At 36.4% G+C, this 20,634-nt stretch overlaps 1 protein-coding gene across 6 annotated transcripts in view; it reads right to left on the reverse strand.

The window, feature by feature from the left end:
* Position 1: 1 nt before the first annotated feature.
* The window catches only part of DLG1 (discs large MAGUK scaffold protein 1), a 322,247-nt gene continuing 301,614 nt past the window's right edge, over positions 2-20,634 (reverse strand). For all 6 annotated transcript variants that reach the window (XM_023514828.1, XM_023514827.1, XM_023514826.1 and 3 more), the window contains 3 exons: positions 14,553-14,662; positions 6,753-6,844; positions 2-1,813 (listed from right to left, as the gene is read on the reverse strand). In XM_023514828.1, the coding sequence (XP_023370596.1) occupies positions 1,707-1,813; positions 6,753-6,844; positions 14,553-14,662 (309 nt within the window). In that variant the 3' untranslated portion in view covers positions 2-1,706. The remainder of the gene's footprint in view (positions 1,814-6,752; positions 6,845-14,552; positions 14,663-20,634) is intronic.

Raw genomic sequence — 20,634 nt, forward strand, 5'->3', positions numbered from 1 at the left:
AATTTTACAATAAAGTTTATTAGCTGTTCTCCTCTTCTTCATAAATGGAATGGATAATGTTGATAATTCTTTACAAACCAGTACTCATTTTTTAAAGAAACTATTATGAGGAGGTTGTCAAAAACAAAAATTTAATAAACAACTCCAAGGACCAATGGGAAGCCAAATGGTATTATTAATATAAAGAACCAGAGAAACTGATTTCGGAAGTAATTTCTACCTTTCACTAAACTTTCTTAAAATTGCTCAACAGGAAGATTTGTACAATCCTAGTGCAGGGCAGTGGATGAAAGGTGTCTGAGGGAAAAAGACACACATACATGGGGCCTTTGCCTGTTTTCCTATTAATAAAAGGAGAACTAGACGGAAAGGTAGAAGACCAAACTCAAACCTGATGACAAGAACAGCAATGACAAAAACCCCCAGGAACCATTTGAAAACTTCTGTAGAAAAGAGGAGAATATGCTCATACTTTTGCTTATAATCTAATTTCCCTAAATGCTTCTCCTCACAACCACCATATCCCCATTTTCAGTTCACATGATTAAGGAAGATAAGTCTATTCAATTAATATTTAATTTAAAAACCAAACAAAAAGTTAGGAGTAGGTGGCAAAAGAAAAAAATATATTTTAAATATATATATATGTTTGTGTGTGCAACTATGTAAAGAAAATAATTCCCATAGTTACAGAGTTTAGTTAAAGAAAGTTTATATATATATATATATATATATATTTTATTATAACAAAATAGGCAGTTATTGTGGGTAAAATATTCATTAAAATCTGACCCCTAAGAATACATTTAAAGTTTTAGGCTACGAATTGGACTCCTTTTCCATTGCCATAATGATTACTATATTACCACTCTAATGTCTGTTTTTGTCTGTATTCACATCTATGGAGTTTTCTCAACCTTTTGAGTAAAAGGTGAGCTCCCTTAGCACCTAAACATGGCCTCAATTCAGATAATGTGATGATCATCATGTATGAAACTTTTGTAAGACACTATAAATAGTGTCACCAAATAGATTAAAAACATTTGAACATTGTTATTCCTAGCAAATGTATTGGGAATCCCCCTGCAAACAAACAATAAAAGACTTTAAGACCTCTTATGAAAAATGAATATCCCTTGTGAAACTATGAAAGTTAACTCAGACATTAATTTTGAAATTAAAAAAAAAAACATTTCCTTAATTGTCTATCATGAAATAATTGCTTTGATAACAGAAGTCAATTGAGAAAAGGACTTGAGAGCTAATATATTGGCCAAACCATGCTATTAAAGTTAAACGTGCATAAGTACTCAAAGTCTACTAAATCACTGATTAAAACCACTTTTTCATATGTATTGAAATTTGAAAAAAAATGCATATAAAGCTTTTCTGAAAATCTCTTAAAGTTACTTTCCCTTAAACATTAAGGAATTTTACCACAAATTCTGCGTCTCCCCAAACCCTTAATAGCTGGTCAGGCCATTCCATTTTTAGTTCAGAAAAATGGCCACAAATCAATAGTGACATAAAATAATACATATGATGCAACTTGGAGACACCAGATATCAAAAATAAGTGCAACTGTAGACCATGATGCATGGGATATGTTTCAACATAAAAGGCGTAGTGAAGACAGACTCCAGAGGAAAGGGCAAACAAGTGTCAAAAGGAGATTGTGGAAAAGAACAACAGAGAAACATTAATTTTCATAACTTTTCTTTTGCTGGAACCCAGATGTAAGGACCAGATTGTTCTTCTATGATCTGCTTCACTTGGTTGTAAATGTCTTCCAGCGTATCTCCCTGTACAATAGCTGTAATGACAGAAACAAAACCAGAAACCTCCATTAGTGATCTATCTTTGCCTTTATAATTACTGGTGAAACAGTAGAAGCTAACTCTTAGAAACAGTTACTCCTCCAAGAAGAGTTATCCTTCATGTATTATTTACTTAGGACAAATTGCTCATTTCATTAATTTTCCTATTTGTATAATATGAAACATTTAAAAAAAATGGTCAAAAAATGGTATTTGGTAGCCAGGCATGGTGGGTCATGTTTATAATCCTAGCATGCTAGGAGGCTGAGGCGGGAGGATCACTTAAGCCCAGGAGTTTTGAGACCAGCCTGGACAACAGCAAGACCCTATCTCTATAAAAACTAAAAAAATTAGCCAGGTATGGTGGTGTATGCCTATACTCCCAGCTACATAGGAGGCTGAATAACAAGAGTGCTTGAGCCGAGGAGTTTGAGGTTGCAGTTAGTTATGACACCATTAAACCCTATCCTGGGCCAGACAGACAAAGAAAAAGGGTGGTTGGTGATTTTTTCTTTCGTTTATTGTTTTATTTATTCTTTTTATTTTATTGTTTATTTTATTGTTTATTTATTCTTTTAAAACAAATTACGTATTTCCTTAACTTTCCTTTTTGCTCCATAAATGAATACAGAAAAAAAGGAGGATAGGTATAGTACCATAGAAAGCAAGCATGTCTGTGGTTTTTTTGGGGGGTGTGTGTGGGCAGTAGGCTCTTGGAGGAAAAGAGTTGATTATAGATTGATATTACTTTGTTCAGTATGCTAGTACGTCAGGTACTGGGGTGTAGTTGAACTGAAATACGTAATCTGAATTGTTAGTGGTTAGAGATAATTCAAATTGATATTAGGTTAGTTTATTTCCAGCCTGAAATAATGTATGAATAAAAAACAAGTAACAATTACTAACAACTATTCTTTGGGGATAGCTGAAGTCTCTGAACTAGTAAGAAATAAGCACTAGTTTTCAAAACAAAGCCTTGTCAGACGATATTAAGCATATTAACTTTAAAAGAACAGTAAATGTTTATGTATAAATGAACTAATTCAGAATTGTAAATTAATAAGTCTTTATTAAACCACAAAAAAGATGCCAGTGATTCTGGAAAAGCATTATAGGTATGATTTCCATGGTCTCAAAAACCTAGCATAAAATGTCATCTGGAGATTTTTAATAAAATTGTGTATTTGATGATCGAGATTACACATATATAAGAAGGATTTTTGTTCTGTATAAAACCACTTTTTTTTTTCTTCCAGTTTTGCCAGGCCTGGACTTGAACCTGCCACCTCTGGTATATGGTGCTGGCGCCCTACTCCTTTTTAAGTGGGCTTACAACTTATGTAGCTAAGAATGCTTAAATAACCCAAATTTTTAAATAACATAATTTTCACTAGTATTAGTTTTGTAAGAGTTCACATTTTGAGCTAAATTTAGCTATGGCTTAATGTTCTTGATGACACAGTTTATTTGACAAAACATGTGGTTCATCAGTTTGGCACCTGGATTGCACTCCAACAGCATACGGCATAATCCTATGGTATTTCATCGTTTAGGTTGACAACAGCCTACAATGATTTATTTTTATTTCTTTATTTTTTCTAGAGACAGACTTTGTTGCCCTTGATAGGGTAGCTACCACAGCTCACAGCAACCTCCAGCTCTTGCATTTTAGGTAATTCTCTTGCCTCAGCCTCCCAAGTAGCTGGGATTACAGGTGCCTGCACGATGCCTGGCTATTTTTTGTTGCAGTTTGGCTGGGGCTGGGTTTGAACCCGCCACCCTGGGTGTATGGGGCTGGTGCCCTACTCACTGAGCTACAGGCGCCACCCTACAATGACTTATTTTAGGAAGAAAAAGTTACTTGGGAGTTGGCTTGTAAAACATAAACATTTTGCTTACTCTGTAAAATTTAATAAATGGAATAAAGAACTTGGAAAGCCTAAGACTGAAGACACCTTAATTACGAGTTAAAACTAACATCACAAGTAATGATACAAATAGACATCTTATGCCTCCTTCTAGGCAGAGGATACATTATTACTTCATTAATATTCCTGCCCCAAATACATAATCTAAATCTAATTATGAGAAAAATGTCAGACAAATCCAAATCGAGGGAGGAATATTCTACAAAAGAACTGGCTTTCACTCTTAAAAACTGTCAAGGTCATGAATAACAAAGACTGAGGAACTGTTTCAGATTAAAGTAGACTACAGAGGGCTAGGCATGGTGGTTCACACCTGTAATCCTTAGCATTCTGGGAGGCGGAGGTAGGTGGATTGCCTGAGCTACAGCCAGACCCCATCTCTAAAAATAGCCAGGCATTGCAGTGGGCACCTGTAGTCCCAGTTAGTTGGGAGGCTGAGGCAAAAGGATATCTTGAGCTCAAGAGTTTGAGGTTGCTGTGAGCTATGATGCTACAGCACTCTACTGAGGATGACAAACTGAGACTCTATCTCAAAAATTAAAACAAAATAACCCCCCTAAATAACAAAACAGAACAAAAAATAGACTAAAATTTTGATAACAATATTATGATTATATAAGGGATTGTCCTTGTTTTGGGGGAAATACACATTGAAATATTTAGAAAGGGGTATCTACATGCAACTTACTCTCAAATGTTTTGGTAAACAATTAAAAATGTGGTAAAATGTTAACATTTGACAAATATGAAGGAAAAGTATATAAGACCTCCTGTATTATTCTTGTGACTTCTCTATAGGTCTGTAATTATTAAAAGAAAAAACATGTGGCTTACAATGTGATGACACTTATTGTACTCAGTATAATGCTAAATAAAGCCCAATCATCATTTTAAATAAATGAACAGCAAAACTCTGTCCAAAGATATCTCAGGAATAATTTAAAGGACAAATTGAAAAAGATAATATTATTAGAAATTGCCCTCCACTTTCTCTTTTAAAACATTTTAAAGTAAGTCAATAACTAATGTTTAATCTTTGACAAGGGGCTAAGAATATACAATGGGGGAAAGGCCAGTGTTTTAAATACCCACATGCAAAAAAAAGAAATTGGACCCTTATTTTACATCAAAATATAAAAAATATTTTGAAACAGATTAAAGACTTCAATATAAAACTGAAGCCGTGAAACTCCTAGAGGAAAATGGCGGGGGAAAGCTCCTTGACATTGGTTTGGCTATGATGTTTTGGATATAACACCAAAAATAATAGGCAATAAAAAACAATCAAATGGGACTATTATATCAATTGATAGGTCTTCTGCACAGCAAAAGAAACAATCAATAAAATGAAAAGGCAACTTATTTACACAGGGAAAAAGTTTTTGTAAAACATATAACTGATAAAGGGTTAATATTCAAAATATAGAAGCTCATACAATTTTAATAGGAAAACATTGAATAATCCATTTAAAAAACTGGTCAAGGACCTGAATAGACATTTTCTCAAAGAAGACATACAAATGACCAGCAGATGTATGAAAAAGTGTCCAGTCTCACTAATCATCAGGGAAATACAAATCAAAACCACAACGAGGCATTACTTTACAACTGTTTGGTTGGCTATTATCAAAAAAACAAGGATAACAAGGATTGAAAATGAATGGTATGGGGAAAAGGGAACCTTTGTACATTACTGGTGGGAATGGAAATTAATGCATTGTGTAAAACAGCATGAAAGTTTCTCAAAAAATTAAAGATAGAATTCCATATGATCATGCAACCCTACTACTGTGTTTATATCCAAAGGAAATGAAAGTGGTATGCAGAATAGATATTTGCACTCCTATGTTCACTGCAGCATAATTCACAATAACCAAGATGTGAAAAAAATCTGGCAACAGATAAATGGATAAAAAAAAATATGGCATATATACACACTAGAATATTATCCAGCCATAACCAAAAAGGAAATCCTGTCATCTGTGACAACATGGGTGAATGCAGGGGCCAATATTCTGAGTGAAAGAAGCCAGACGCAAAGAAGCAAACACTGTATTTCACTTATATGTGAAATCTAAAAATGTTGAACTCCTAGAAGCGGAGAGTATAATGGTGGTTTTCAAAAATTGTGGGGTAGGAGAAATGGGGAGATGTTGGTTCAAGGGTATAAACTTTTTGTTATGAGTAAGTTCTGGAAATCTAATGTATAGCATGGTTACAACAGTTAATAAAAAGAGTAGGTCATAAGTTCCTCACCACATACACTAAAATGGTAACTATATGTGGTAATAAATGTGTTGATTTGATCCTGATAATTCACAATACATGAATATATCAAATCATACTATACACCTTGAATAAATATATAGATTTTGTTAATTATAACTCAACATAGCTGGAAAAAATGCATCAACATTTATAAAGGATAAGAGAAAAATGTAATTTCATAGAAGAAACCAAATCAAAATCTATTTTCCTTCTGGTCAAGTAGGAATTATTTTATTCTTATAGATGCTATTCCTTTTTTTTTTTTTTTTTTGGAGACAGAGTCTCACTTTATCGCCCTTGGAAGAGTGCTGTAACGTCACAGCTCACAGCAACCTCCAACTCCTAGGCTTAGGTGATTCTCTTGCCTCAGCCTCCCGAGTAGCTGGGACTACAGGCGCCCACCACAATGCCTGGCTATTTTTTGTTGCAGTTTGGCAGGGGCTGGGTTAGAACTTGCCACCCTCAGTATATGGGGCTGGCGCCCTACCCACTGAGCCACAGGCTATTCTAATCAGTAACTCAAGAAGAACTAAATTTCAATATTCTTCAGCATCACTGCCTATGCTAGATGAATTTCTCAAAGGAAAAACCCACAGATCTTAAGAGTTAATTCTGATAATGACAGTACTAGTTAGTATTGGTAGATGGGGCATAGTTCAGAATTCATTTGAATGGGTCAGTTCATGTAGACTGAAAACAAAATTCTATCATAAAGACCACTGTCACACATGGTTCCAACCTGTGAAATGTTCAGTAAACTCTTGTTCCAGTTTCATGGCCCTCTCAAACGTTTTTCTGGCTTGTTCTTCTGTTAGACGCTTATTCATTTCCCTATGTAAATAAATTTAGAAATCAGTAATTACCACATTATAATACTTTTTTGAAAAAAGATAACAAAGGAGAGAAGTTGCGCTCTGCTAAAATTATGAATGTCATTAAAAACAAGCTCCGGTTACTGAATACGTTGCTTTGTGTTGGGATAGACAGAAGGGTTTCAACATACTCTGTACTGACTCAAAGCAGCCAAAAAAACAAAACAAACAAAAAACACTGAGCATTAATCTATGACAGTTTTGACTTTGATGAAAATTTCATATTAAAATGACTTATAGATTTATCTGTTAGCTTACGGAAAACAAGGAAGACAATGAACATATTAAATAACACCATGAGAATGCAAGTGGGCAAAATTCTGCAGAAGAAATTACCTGGTTTCTTCAACAAATAAATACACTAGTGGGTGGAGATGTGGAAGAAGAACCTAAAAAAGCTAATCAACTTCCATAAACAGAGGTCTTGTTTGAAATTTGATTATGACAAACAAAAATAAATTAAAACCAAATAAAACTTCTGAAACAACCAGGAAAACTGGAACTGATTATATAAAAAAATTATAGTTAATTATTTTAAGTATGACAATTGCAATGGTGATTTTTCTGATAAAGAATTAATTATCAGCTAGGCATGGTAGCTCATGCCTATAATCCTAGCACTCTGAGGTGGGTAGACTGCCTGAGTTCATGAGTTTGAGACCAGCCTGAGACAGACTGAGACCACCCCCACCTCCGCCCATCTCTAAAAATAGCCAGGTGTTGTGGTGGGTGCCTGTAGTTCCAGCTACCTGGGAGATTGAGGCAAGAGAATTGCTTAAGCCCAAGAGTTTAAGGTTGCTATGAGCTGTGATGCCGCAGCACTCTACTGAGGGTAACCAAGTGAGACTCTGTCTCAGAGAAAAAAAAAGGGGTAATTATCTTCCCTCTCACTTAATGGGCACAATGTAAGGGCACAAATACACTAAGGGTGTACTTGTATCCTATAGTGAGGGGCTCAACTATAACTTGGACTTTGCCTGACAAATGCAAACAAGTAACTTAAATGTTTGTACCTTCATAATAATCTGAAATTAAAAAAAGAACTAAAGTGTCTTCCAAATATACACTGAAATAAATGGATAAAATGATATAGTGTCTCGGATTTGTTTAAAAATAATCTGGAGTGAAGGGGTAATGAGGTGGGTGGAATAGAGGAAACAAATTGGTCACAGATGATAATTATGGTTGCAGCTGTATGATGGGTATATAGAAGTTTGGTCCCCAAATATTTTGCCATTAAGTATGATGTCTGCTTTGATATTTAGTAGAGTTTCTGTCTAGTGTTCTTTCATCTAGCCCTACAAGATTCCCTTCAGCATTTCTTATAGGGTAAGTCTAGTGGTAATGAAGTCCCTCAGCTTTTGTTTACTTAGGAATGTCTTAATTTTCCCCTCATTTGAGTAGGAAATTTTTGCTAGATATAGGATTCTTGGTTGACAGCTCCCCCTCACCCCCGACCCCTCCAGCATTTGAACACATCAACCATTGCCTTCTGGCCACTTAAGTTTCTGATGAAAAATCTGTTGATTCAACTAGAGGAGAGTGGGAAGGAGGGGAGAAAATGAAAGGGGGTTTGGTGTGCAACCACCTAACAGGCACAATGTAGCGGTATATAGCACACTTCTGGGTGAAGGACTCAACTACAACTTGGACTTTACTTAACATCTGAACAATGTAACCTAATTGTTTGTACTCTGGCTGGCACAATGGCTCATGCTTATAATCTTAGCATTCTAGGAGGCTGAGGTGGGTGGATTGCTTGACCTCAGGAGTTACAGAACAGTCTACTAAAAATAGAAAAACTAGCTGAGCATGGTACATGTCTGTAGTCCCAGCTACTTGGGAGGCTGAAACAGAGGATCTCTTGAGTCTAGGAGTTTGAGGTTGCTGTGAGCTATGATGTCTCCGCACTCTAACTAGGGTGACAGAGACTCTGTCTAAAAAAAATAAATCTGCGGATAATCTTACTGGGAAATCCCATGTATGTGCTGAGTTGCTTCTCTTTTACTGCTTTCAAGATTCTCTGTCTTCTGACACTTTGATTAGAGAGTGCCTCAGTGAGAGTCTCTGAATTTAACCTGCTTGGGTGTTTATATTCATGTCTTTCATCAAATTTGGGAAGTTTTGGGCTATTATTTCCTCAAATAATCTCTTGGCTGCCCCTTTCTCCTTCTGGCACCCCCACAATATGGTTTGATAGCATTTCGTAGTTATCTTAGGCTCTGCTCACTTTTATCATTTTTCCCCTCCTGTTTCTCAGACTCAGTAATTTCCATCATCACATTTTCTTCTTTGTTTTGAGACAGAGTCTCATTCAGTTTTGCCCTGAGGTTCAGTGCCATGGCATTATAGGTCATAGCAATCTCAAAGTCTGGGGCTCAAGTGATCCTCTTGCCTCAGCCTCCCCAGTAGCTGAGACTATAGGTGCCTGCCACAACGCCCAGCTACCTTTCTTCTATTTTTATTACAGACAGGGTCTCACTCTTGCTCAGGCTGGTCTCCAACTTTTGAGCTCAAGCAATCCACCTGCCTCTGCCTCTCAAGTGTGCTGGGATTACACGCATGAGCTACCATGATGGACCTAGCATCTAGTCTTTTCAAGGACAGTTCCTTTTTTTCCCTCTGAATGGGCCATATTTTCTTCTTTGCATGCCCTGTGATCTTTTGCTGAAAACTGGACATTTGATTTTTATGATATGGTAACTCTGGAGATCAAATTCTTCCTCTTCCTCATGGTTTGCTGTTTTATTTAAAACTTCTTATTGTTGTGGATATTTCTGTACAAAGGATCAGCCTGAGGGGTAAGCTTCAGAGTTTTTTCAGGTATTTTATGAGCCTCTACCTTTCCATAGGTATGTGTGGTGTATTTCTAAATTCCTACTTTAATGTGTTGGTTTGGCTCCCAAAATGGGAAAAAGAGAAAGGGGTGGGGCTAGAAAAGACACTGGCCCTTTAAATCTTCAAAAGTTACTTCAGCCTAAGGGGGAGGGGCTTCCAACAATGGTAGTGGGGTTTACAAAAAAAGCTCACTATGTGTCTGTACCTCCATGATCAGAAGCAGCAATTAGCTATCACAGCACAGTGACATTTGGAGGACAGAGTCCTTGTTGCCCACTCTGGCTCCCACACACTCTATGTAAGCTGCTCAAGGAAGGCATAAATGGCTGCCTGCTATAGGACTAGGAGTGAGGAAATGGGTAGCTGCTACCATGCTAGGAGCTAAAATTACCATTAAACCTTCCTCTGGAAATTGTAAGCCTTCAATAGACTTCAGAATTCTAAAATAGTTGCATCAGACAGATTCTGCCAGTGCAACTGTTGTCTAGGTAGGGATATGGATTCCTGGTGCTTCCTACTCTGCCATCTCCCCTTCAGTTCCACCACTAATTGTTTTTAAATGTTAAAGCACTCTTGCCTTCCAATCCAACTTGGTTGTTATATTTTAGCTTACTTAGAAAATTAATTGTTGGATTCACGTTGGTTATATTTTGGTAAGGATTCTTGCTTCTATATTTGTTTTTAAAAATTTTTAATTATTATGGGTATATCTTTATAGGGTTCATGTGAAATTTTGATATAAGCATACATAAAATGTGAATTAGTCACATCAGCATAATGAGGTATCCATCACCTCAGGTATTTAACATTTCTTTTTTTTTTTTTTGAGACAGAGCCTCAAGCTGTCCCCCTGGGTAGAGTGCCGTGGCATTACAGCTCACAGCAACCTCCAACTCCTGGGCTCAAGCGAGTCTCCTGCCTCCGCCTCCCAAGTAGCTGGGACCACAGGCGCCCGCCACAACGCCCGGCTATTTTTTGGTTGCAGCCGTCATTGTTGTTTGGCGGGTCCGGGCTGGGGATTCGAACCCGCCACCTTAGGTATACGTGGCTGGCGCCTTAGCCGGTTGAGCTATAGGCGCCGAGCCAACATTTCTTTGTGTTAGAACATTCCAATTCCAGTCTTCTGATTATTTTACTGTACCTTCACTTATTGTTGATTATAGTCATTTTCTTGTTTTATCAAATATCGTTCATTCTATCTAATTCTATTTTTGTACCCATTAACTATTCCTACTTTATCCACCCCTCCCTACTACCCTTTCCTGCTATTTTCGATTAAGACTGGCTTATTGGCCAGGCGAGGTGGCTCATGCCTGTAATCCTAGCACTCTGGGAGGCCAAAGTGGGTGGTGGATTGCCTGAGCTCAGGAGTTTAAGACCAGCCTGAGCAAGAAAGAGCAAGACCCTGTCTCTACTAATAATAGAAAAAACCCATCCAGCTGGGCCTTGTGGCATGCACTTTTAGTCCTAGCTATTTGGGAGAACGAGGCAAGAGGATCATTTGAGCCCAAGTGTTTGAGGTTGCTGGGAAATATGATGCCATGGCACTCGACTGAGGGTGACAGAGAGAGATTCTGTCTCAAAAAAGAAAAAAAAAAGACTGGCTTACCGTTTTCCTTTTCTGTAAAGTCTCTGCCAGGTTTTGGTATCAAATTAATGCTCATAAATTAGTTGAAGAGTCTGTGTAAGACTGACATTACTACTTAGCTTTTGGTAAATTCAGAAAGTCCTGTTGGCTTAGTGTTTTATTTGTGGAAAGACTTTTAATGATGGATTCAAGTTCTTTAATAAGCACACAACTACTTAGGTCTTATATATTTTTGCCTTTTCTATTTCTTCTTAAATTTTTTGAAATATAACTTTCAAATACAGCACAAACGACAGCTTTATAAATTTTCAAATGTACACATACCTGTGGATTTCATACTTAGATCAAAATATGATCACCATTAGTACCTCAGAATCTATGTGTGCTTACTCTAGTTACTAAACCACCCTTAAAGGGTAGCCTCTATTTGACCTCTACAAGCAATGATTAAACTTGGAATCATAGAACATATATATTTTTAGGTCTGGGGTTTTTGTGCTCAAATTATATTTATGAGATTCTTCCATACTTTTACATATAGATGGACAGTGCTCATTCTTCATTAATGTAGAATGTGTCACTGTGAATATTTCATTATTTTTGTATTCTCCTGCTTATGGGAATACATAAAAACCAGTTTCTAGTTTTTTTTTTTTTTGAGACAGAGCCTCAAGCTATCCCCCTGGGTAGAGTGCCGTGGCATCACAGCTCACAGCAACCTCCAACTCCTGGGCTCAAGCGAGTCTCCTGCCTCAGCCTCCCAAGTAGCTGGGACTATAAGTGCCCGCCACAATGCCCGGCTATTTTTTGGTTGCAACCATCATTGTTGTTTGGGGGGACCGGGCTGGATTTGAACCCGCCACCTTAGGTGTATGTGGCTGGCGCCTTAGCCACTTGAGCCACAGGCACAGAGCCAGTTTCTAGTTTTTGACTATTTTGAATAGCACTTGTCAGAAACCCAGTACATGTCTTTGCTAATCATCCGTGTGCATTTTTGTTTAGTATGTATCAAGAATAGGACTTCTGAGTCATAAGTTATGTTTATGTTCAGCTTTAAAAGATACTGTAAACAGTTTACCAATAGGGATGAAAATTTACACTCCTAACATTGTTGTGTACGAGCTCTAGTTGTTCCGCATTCTTGCCAACATTTGATATTTTCTTTTAACTACTCTGGTGTGTGGACGGTAGTACATGACACTGTGGCTTTAACTTGCATTTCCACGATTAACTAAACACCATCTCACAAGTTTACTGACTATCTGGAGATCTCTTTTATGACATGTTAAAACCCTCACCCATTTTTCCACTGGGTTACACAACATCCTTAAAATCTATGGATGTTTAATGATAACCTCTTTTTCATTGTTTTTAATTAAAAAAATTTTATATATGTATTTTTTAACATCCTGTAATACACAGGACTTATTTTTCATTTCTGATATTGGTATGTCTTCTTATCTTTTCTTTTCTTAATCATTTAAATGGTTTATTATATTTTCACAGAAAATACTTTTGGCTTTGATGATCTTCTCTACTGTATGTTAGTTTTCTATTTCATTAATGTCTGCTCTTCTTCCTTTTTGGAGTTTAGTTGACTGATATTTTTCAAATTTCTCACAATCTTAGATTTTCAATCTTTTTTCCTAATATTTGATTTTCAACATTCTTTCCTAATATTTAAAGCTGTGTATGTTCCTTCAACAAGACTATGACATCTTCCAAATTGATTTACTTGGCACTTTCATTATTATTTAGTTCAAAATGTTATTAATTTATTCTGTGATTTCTTCTTTGGCTCATTCAGAAGTCTATATATATATGGATTTTCTAGTTATCTGTTTTATTATTAGTTCCCAGTTCAATCTTATTACAGTCAGAAAATATTTGTTTTCAACCATTTGTTTTTAAATTGTTGAGGTCTCATTGAGGGTACAGAGAACTAGGTTACACTGATTGCATTTATTAGGCAAAGTCCCTTTTATAACTGTGTCCCACCTCTAAGAAGTGTGTCACACACCATGACCCCCTCATTCCTCTCCCTCCTGTTTTTAACCATTTTAAATTTATGGTCCCGCATATCAGTTTCGGTAGTTGTTTCATATGCACTTCAAATCTACGTGTATTTTGCAGATGGTGAGTACAGTGTTTAACATATACCAAATAGGTAATATTTTTAATCTGTGTAGTTCTATCAGGGGTGCCAAACCTTTTTTCTTTTCTTCCACATTGGAAGAAGAGTTTTCTTGGGCTACACATGAAATACACAAAGACTAATAACAGCTGATGAGCAAAAAAAAGTCTCTGTATCACTTTTCCTGATATCCAGCACCACAGATAAGCAAAATAGTACTCAAATAATATGCAATCACAGGGGGAACCCCCCTGTATCCCTTCTGGTTTTTTACATTTGCTTTTTATTTGATTTTGTCTTGACAGATATGATAAAATCCCCCATGATGATTCTGGAACTACCTTTTTGTTCTGAATAGCTGTCAATTTGTGCTTTACATATTTTGAGACTATGCTATTAAGTGCAAACAAATGTATAAATGTATCTTCCTGATGAAGTGAACTTTTATGAATTTGAAATTGAATTGAAATTGAATTGAAATTGAATTGAAATTGAAGTGAAATTTTATGAGTTTGACAATAATATAAAAATCAGCTTGCTTTTTATGTTCATATGCTATTTCTTTTTCTATTTTTTTACTTTTAACCTTTCCAGTTTAATATTTAAGGTATATCTTATAAAAGCAACATACAATTGTTTGCTTTTTTCTTTACTCATTCTCACAATCTTTTTTAGTGGAAACACTCATATTAATAGACATTAGTCTATTTATTGAAATATTTGGCTTCATTTATACTATCTGACTATCTATATATTTTTGTTTCACCCATTCTATGTTTCTTTTGCTCTTTTTTTCCTCTTAATTTTTACTTAGATTCTATTTTTTGCCTCTTTTAGGTAATAGTTATATATTATTTAATCTTCTTGATGGTTACTTGAGAGCTGCACTGACGAATCCAGTAGCACTAGCTATTAAAACTTCAAGTTCTAAAACATTACCTTTAATAATATTAATGAAGATGACGATAGTTAATATCTCATAGTGTTTATTTAAACCTTACAACACAGTTTGAGGTGAGTATACATACATGTGTACTGTTATTGCTCCATTTTATAGATAAAGAAACTGAGGTGCAGGTAGGGTAATGCTTAGGCATTTATACTTACATGATATTTTCCATAGATTTTGGTTTAATAAAAATGGAGATTGGATAAAGTTGTGCAATCTGTAATCTCTTTATGGCATTTCCGGATACATCAAGGATACAGTGTTTGCCCTAAAATAGAAGAAATGAAGAAAAAAACTACATGAACCAAGTATTTCCAATTGAAGGTACATTTTCTACAGGTACAAATTCTGGATAATGACATGTTTAGATCCTTGTTCACTTTAAGCAAACTTGTCATTTCTTTTTCTTTTTTTTTTTTTTTGAGACGGAGCCTCAAGCTGTCCCCCTGGGTAGAGTGCCATGGCCTCATAGCTCACAGCAACCTCCAACTCCTAGACTCAAGCGAGTCTCCTGCCTCAGCCTCCCAAGTAGCTGGGACTACCGGCGTCCGCCACAGCGCCAGCCATTTTTTGGTTGCAGCCATCATTGTTGTTTGGCGGGCCCGGGCTGGGGATTTGAACCCGCCACCTTAGGTGTATGTGGCTGGTGCCTTAGCTGATTGAGCCACAGGCGCTGAGCCAAACTTGACATTTCTGTTAGTAAATTTTAGATGGGAAATGAAGACAATGATAATGATTATGAATAATTAATTTGCCATTTTCAAACAAATATTATGCTTAAAAGGAAAGAAAATCTAGTTCCTATACTTCTAGATGTTACAGACCAGTAATCTCTCAAAATGATAATCAAAATAAGGATTTTATTTTCAATTTTCCAAGGGCATTAAAAAAAACCAAGTTAAACTACTATCCTCCCATAACTAACATTTCATAAAAGAATATATGATCACACACACACACACACAAAAGAACAGATGATCACAGCTAGGAATAGTGACTTATGTCTATATTTCCAGCACTTTGTGAGTCTGAGGCAGGAGGATGCTTGAGGCTAAGAGTTTAAGAGGAGTTTATCTATTCGCTAATTGAGTGAAATTTGAGTTGTTTCCAGTTTTTGTTTATTACAAATAGAGATGCTATGAATATTCATGTGTAAGTTTTTTTATGTACATGTTTTCTCTTTTCCTAGGGCAATACCTAGAAGTGGATCATAGGTTAGGTGTATGGTTAAACTGTTTTTCAGAGTTGTATTGTTTTATATTCCTACCAATATAGTATGAGAGTTATGTTTGTTCCACGTCTTTCTAAAACTTCATGTGGTCAGTTTTAAAAAATTTAGCCACTTTTGGCCTGGTGTTATGTAGCTCATGATGATTACTAATTCTAGCGTTTGAGGAGGTTGAGGTGAGAGGATTGCTTGTGGCCAAGAGTTTGAGATTAGCCTGAGCAACACAGTGAGATCCTGTCTGTACTAAATAAATGAATAAATAAGTAAATAAATAAATAATGTGGTCTTGGTGGTACACTTAGTATTCCCAGCTACTTGTGATTCTTAGACAGGATTGCTTGAGTCCTGGAGTTTGAGATTATAGTGAAGTATGACGGTGCCACTGCATTCTAGCCTGGGCAGCAGAGCAAGAGACCTTGTTGCAAAAACTTTAGCCATTCTAATGGGTATATAGTGGTACTTCACCGTGGTTTCGATTTGTATTTCCCTAATGAATGAACAATAACATTGAACATCCTTCCATGTGCTTGTATGTCATTTTGTATATCTTCTTTTTCCAAAGACTTCTCTGATATTTGATGCTATTTAATCCCTTACCCATTTTTAAATTAGGTTATTTGTCTTTATTTTTTTGAGACAGAGCCTCAAGCTATCCCCCTGGGTAGGGTGCCGTGGCATCACAGCTCACAGCAACCTCCAACTCCTGGGCTCAAGCAAGTCTCCTGCCTCTGCCTCCCAAGTAGCTGGGACCACAGGTGCCTGCCACAACGCCTGGCTATTTTTTGGTTGCAGCCATCCGTTGTTTTGGTGGGCCTGGGCTGGATTTGAACCCACCACCTTAGGTGTATGTGGCTGGCGCCTTAGCCACTTGAGCCACAGGTGCCGAGCCTATTTGTCTTTATTGTCATTTGTTAAGAGTTCTTTACATAATCTGGATATAAGTTTTAAAAATAAAATATATCATTTGAAAATATTTTCTCTTAGTATGTAGCTTATCTTTTTATTCTTTTAACATTGTTTTTTCAGCTGGGTATGGTGGCTCACATCTGTAATCCTAGCACTCTGGGAGGCCAAGGTGGGTGGATTGTGTGAACTTGGGAGTTCCAGACCAGCCTGAGCAAGAGCAACACCCTGTCTCTAAAAATAGGTGGGTGCTGTGGCAGGTGCCTGTAGTCAGTCCCAGCTACTCGGGAGGCTGGGGCAAGAGGATGTCTTGAGCTCAAGAGTTTGAGGTTGCTGTGAACTATGATACCACAAGACTCTGTCTAAAAAAAATTACAAAGACCCAAAAAACAAAACAGTGCTTTTTCAAGAGTATAAGTTTTAATTTTGATAACATTCAATTTATGTTTTTTATTATGGATTATGCCTTTGGTATGGTGTCTTAAGAAATCTTTGTGTAACCCAAAACCATGATGATTTTCTCCTATGTTTTCTTCTAGGTTTACACTTTTAGGCCTTACAATTATGATTCATTTTGAGTTACTTTTTCTACATAGTAAGAGGTGTGGCTAGTTAATTGTTCCAGTAGTGTTAAAGACTATCCCTTTCTCCAGTGAATTGTCTTTTTACCCGTGTCCATATACATGTGGGTCCATTTTGGGATTCTCTCTCTTTTTTTTACACACAGAGTCTCACTCTGTCAACTCAGCCATAGTGCAGTGGCATGATCTGAGCTTACTGCATCCTCAAACTCCTGTACTCAAGTGATTCTCCTGCATCAATCTCAGCATCTGAGAATATAGCCCTGTACCACTACACCCTGATAATTTTTCTGCTTTTTATAGAAATGGGGTGTTTCTCTTGCTCAGGCTGGTCTTGAACTCCTGAGATAAAGCTTGGCCTCCCAGAGTGCCAGGATTACAGGCATGAGCCACCATGCCTGGTCTATTTCAGGATTCTTCAATGTGTTCCTTCAATCTATTTGTTTATCATCATGACAAACGTATTGCATTATCATGATTACTCTTGTTTAATAATAAGTCTTGAAATCAAGTCTCAACTTTGTTCATCTTAAAACTACTTTGGTTGTTCTGAGTTTTTTGCATTTTCACATGAATTTCAGAGTTGGTAAGCCAATTTCTACAAAAAGGTGTGCTGGGATTTTGACTGGTTGAACTGAACCTAAAAACTCAATTTGAAGAGAATTGATATTTAAATCATATTAAGTCTTTCAATCCATGAACATGGTGTATGTCTCCATTTATTTAGGTTTTAAAAATTTCACACTAGTTTTTTATGTATAGATCAATGTATCTTTTGTCATACTTATCTCTAAGTATTTAATATTTTTGATGTTACTTGCAAATGATATTTATTAAACTTTTAATTTCTGATTAGTCACTGTACTGCTAACATATAGATAGGTTAATTTTTATATAATGATTTTTTATTCTGCAACTTTGTTAATTTTTTTTTTTTTTTTTGAGATAGTTTCAAGCTGTTCCCCTGGGTAGAGTGCCATGGCGTCACAGCTCACAGCAACCTCAGACTCTTAGGCTTAAATGATTCTCTTGCCTCAGCCCCCAAGTAGCTGGGACTATAGGTGCCTGCCCCAATGCCCAGATATTTTTTTGTTGCAGTTGTCATTTGTTGTTTTTTAGCAGGCCTGGGCCACGTTTGAACCCGTCAACCCTGGTATATGTGGCTGGCACCCTACCCACTGAGCTCTGGGTGCTGCTGACCTTGTTAAATTTATTTAACATTAGTTTAGTAACTTTTTGTAGATGCTATCAGATTTTTTTTTTTACATAGATAAGTCAAATCATCTGCAAATAAAGACAATTTCTTTTCTAATCTTAATGACTTTTCTTTCCTTTTCTTTTTGTTTTATTGCACTGGCTAGAACCTCTAATACCATGTTGAAAACAGTGGTTAGAGTGGATAGTCTACATGTGTTTCTGTTCTTAGAGAGAAGTCACTGTATTATTTATTTATTCTTTTACCATTAAGTATGATGCCAGCTATCAGCTTTTATAGATATACTTTATCAAGCTGAGGAAATTTTATTTTTTTCCTATTCAAAATTGTGGAGATTTTTTTTTTTTTTTAAAGAGACACAGTCTCACTTTACTGCCCTTGGTGAGTGCTGTGGCGTCACAGCTCACAGCAACCTCCAACTCCTGGGCTTAGGCAATTCTCTTGCCTCAGCCTCCCGAGTAGCTGGGATTACACGCACCTGCCACAATGCCCAGCTACGTGGAGAGGTTTTTAATCAAGAATGGATGTTGGATTTTGTCAAATGCTATTTGGTACTACTGAAATAATCATACGGTTTTTTCTCTTTTAGCTTAATACAGTAATAATTACATTGATTGATTTTCTAATGTTAAATTTACCTTGCACTCATTGGATAAATACTACTTAGTTAAGACATGTTATCTTTTTTACATAATGTTAGATTTACTAAAATTTTGTTTAGAATTTCTGCATTTATGATCATGTAGGATACTAGTTGACAGTTTTCTTTTTTGGGGGGATAATGTGTTAAGTTTTGAAATCCAGGTAATGCTGGATTCATAAAGTAACTTGGGAAGTATTCCTTCCTTTTCAATCTTTTGGTAGAAAATCTCCAGTTGACTGGGCCTTTTTGTTTTTGATTTCCTAATAATTCATAGCTTTACTGCACTGTGATCAGTGTTATTTATAGTGTTACTACTTTATGGAACCTCCTGGTATTTTCTGTGGAAATCAGCACATGATTATTTTTGTTAAATCTTCCTTATGTGCTTGGAAAGGTGCGCTCTCTATAATCAGAGTGTAACATTTCCTATCGATTATGTTGTTTAAGTCTCCTGTATCCTTTATTATTTTCTTCTCTGTTTTGTACTGACAGTTGTGTGTTAAGGGCATCAATCCCTTTTTAGTCTTTTCTCCCCTGCAAAGTTATCCCTCCAAAGCTGCCTCCCTTTGTGTGCCCTGTGTGCTTTTAGAGCTCTTCTCTACTCTAAGCTAGCAAGACTCCTTTTCAATAATTTTGCATGTAGGGTGGACTTTCTCTTTCTTGTAGTAGATCAATTAATCTGAGGCTCACTCACTGTTTGCTTTCTTCTTTTCCTTTCCTTGCATGTTTTCCCAGACTGCTTTCAATCTCTACAAGGTTTGCACAGTAAACAGTCTGCTGGAATTTGGTATTTATTTTTCTATTTATCAGTGATTTAAAGTTTGCATATCATGTGTCTTTTAGTTAGGCTGAGGTGTGGTTTCTATAAACATCCCACCAAAAGCTAAAACTCCAATTTTTTCTTTTCCTCCCAAAGGGCACCCCCTGGATAGTGGTTATATATATATAGTAGAACCTCCATAGCTAACCACCTCCCTACATTTACCTCTTCTTAAACTGACCTAATTTTCATAGACCGACATGCACAACATGTATGTATCAGTATAGCAGGCCTACTTCCTTATGTAGATTACCTCTGTATGTTGACCAGTTTGTTACAGTCCTTTTGGTGGTCAACTTTTAGAGGCTCTACTGTATATCTGAAGGATGAACATATGATTTCCATGTATGTTTTTATGTTTACTAAACAGATGTAAGCTGTTTTGGATTTTTTTTTTTTTAAATTTTGCTTTCAATTGACTTTCAATCTTCTTAGTTTGAAGTTTTTTAAAAATTTTCTCTCTCTCTCTCTTATTTTTTATTGAGACAGAGTCTCACTTTGTAGCTATCAGTAGTGTACCGTGGAGTCATAGTTCACAGCAACCTCCAACTCATGGGTTTAAGTGGTTCTCTTGCTTCAGCCTCCCAAGTAGCTGGGACTACAGGGGCCTGCCAGAACACCCAGCTATTTTTTGGTAGAGAAGGGGTCTCTCTCTGGCTCATGCTGGTCTCGAACCTCTGAGCTCAGGGAAATCTACGCGCCTTGGCCTCCTAGGGTGCTAGCATTACAAGTGTGAGCTACCACATCCGGCTGCTGTTTTGTATTTTTAAAAAGTTTACATAAATAGTATCATACTGTACCTATAGTTCGCAACTTGATTCATTCATCATTATACTTTTTTTTTTTTTT

The sequence above is a fragment of the Otolemur garnettii genome, unplaced genomic scaffold, assembly GCF_000181295.1.
Source record: "Otolemur garnettii isolate 467f Iridium unplaced genomic scaffold, OtoGar3 scaffold00060, whole genome shotgun sequence".
Taxonomy (NCBI): domain Eukaryota; kingdom Metazoa; phylum Chordata; class Mammalia; order Primates; family Galagidae; genus Otolemur; species Otolemur garnettii.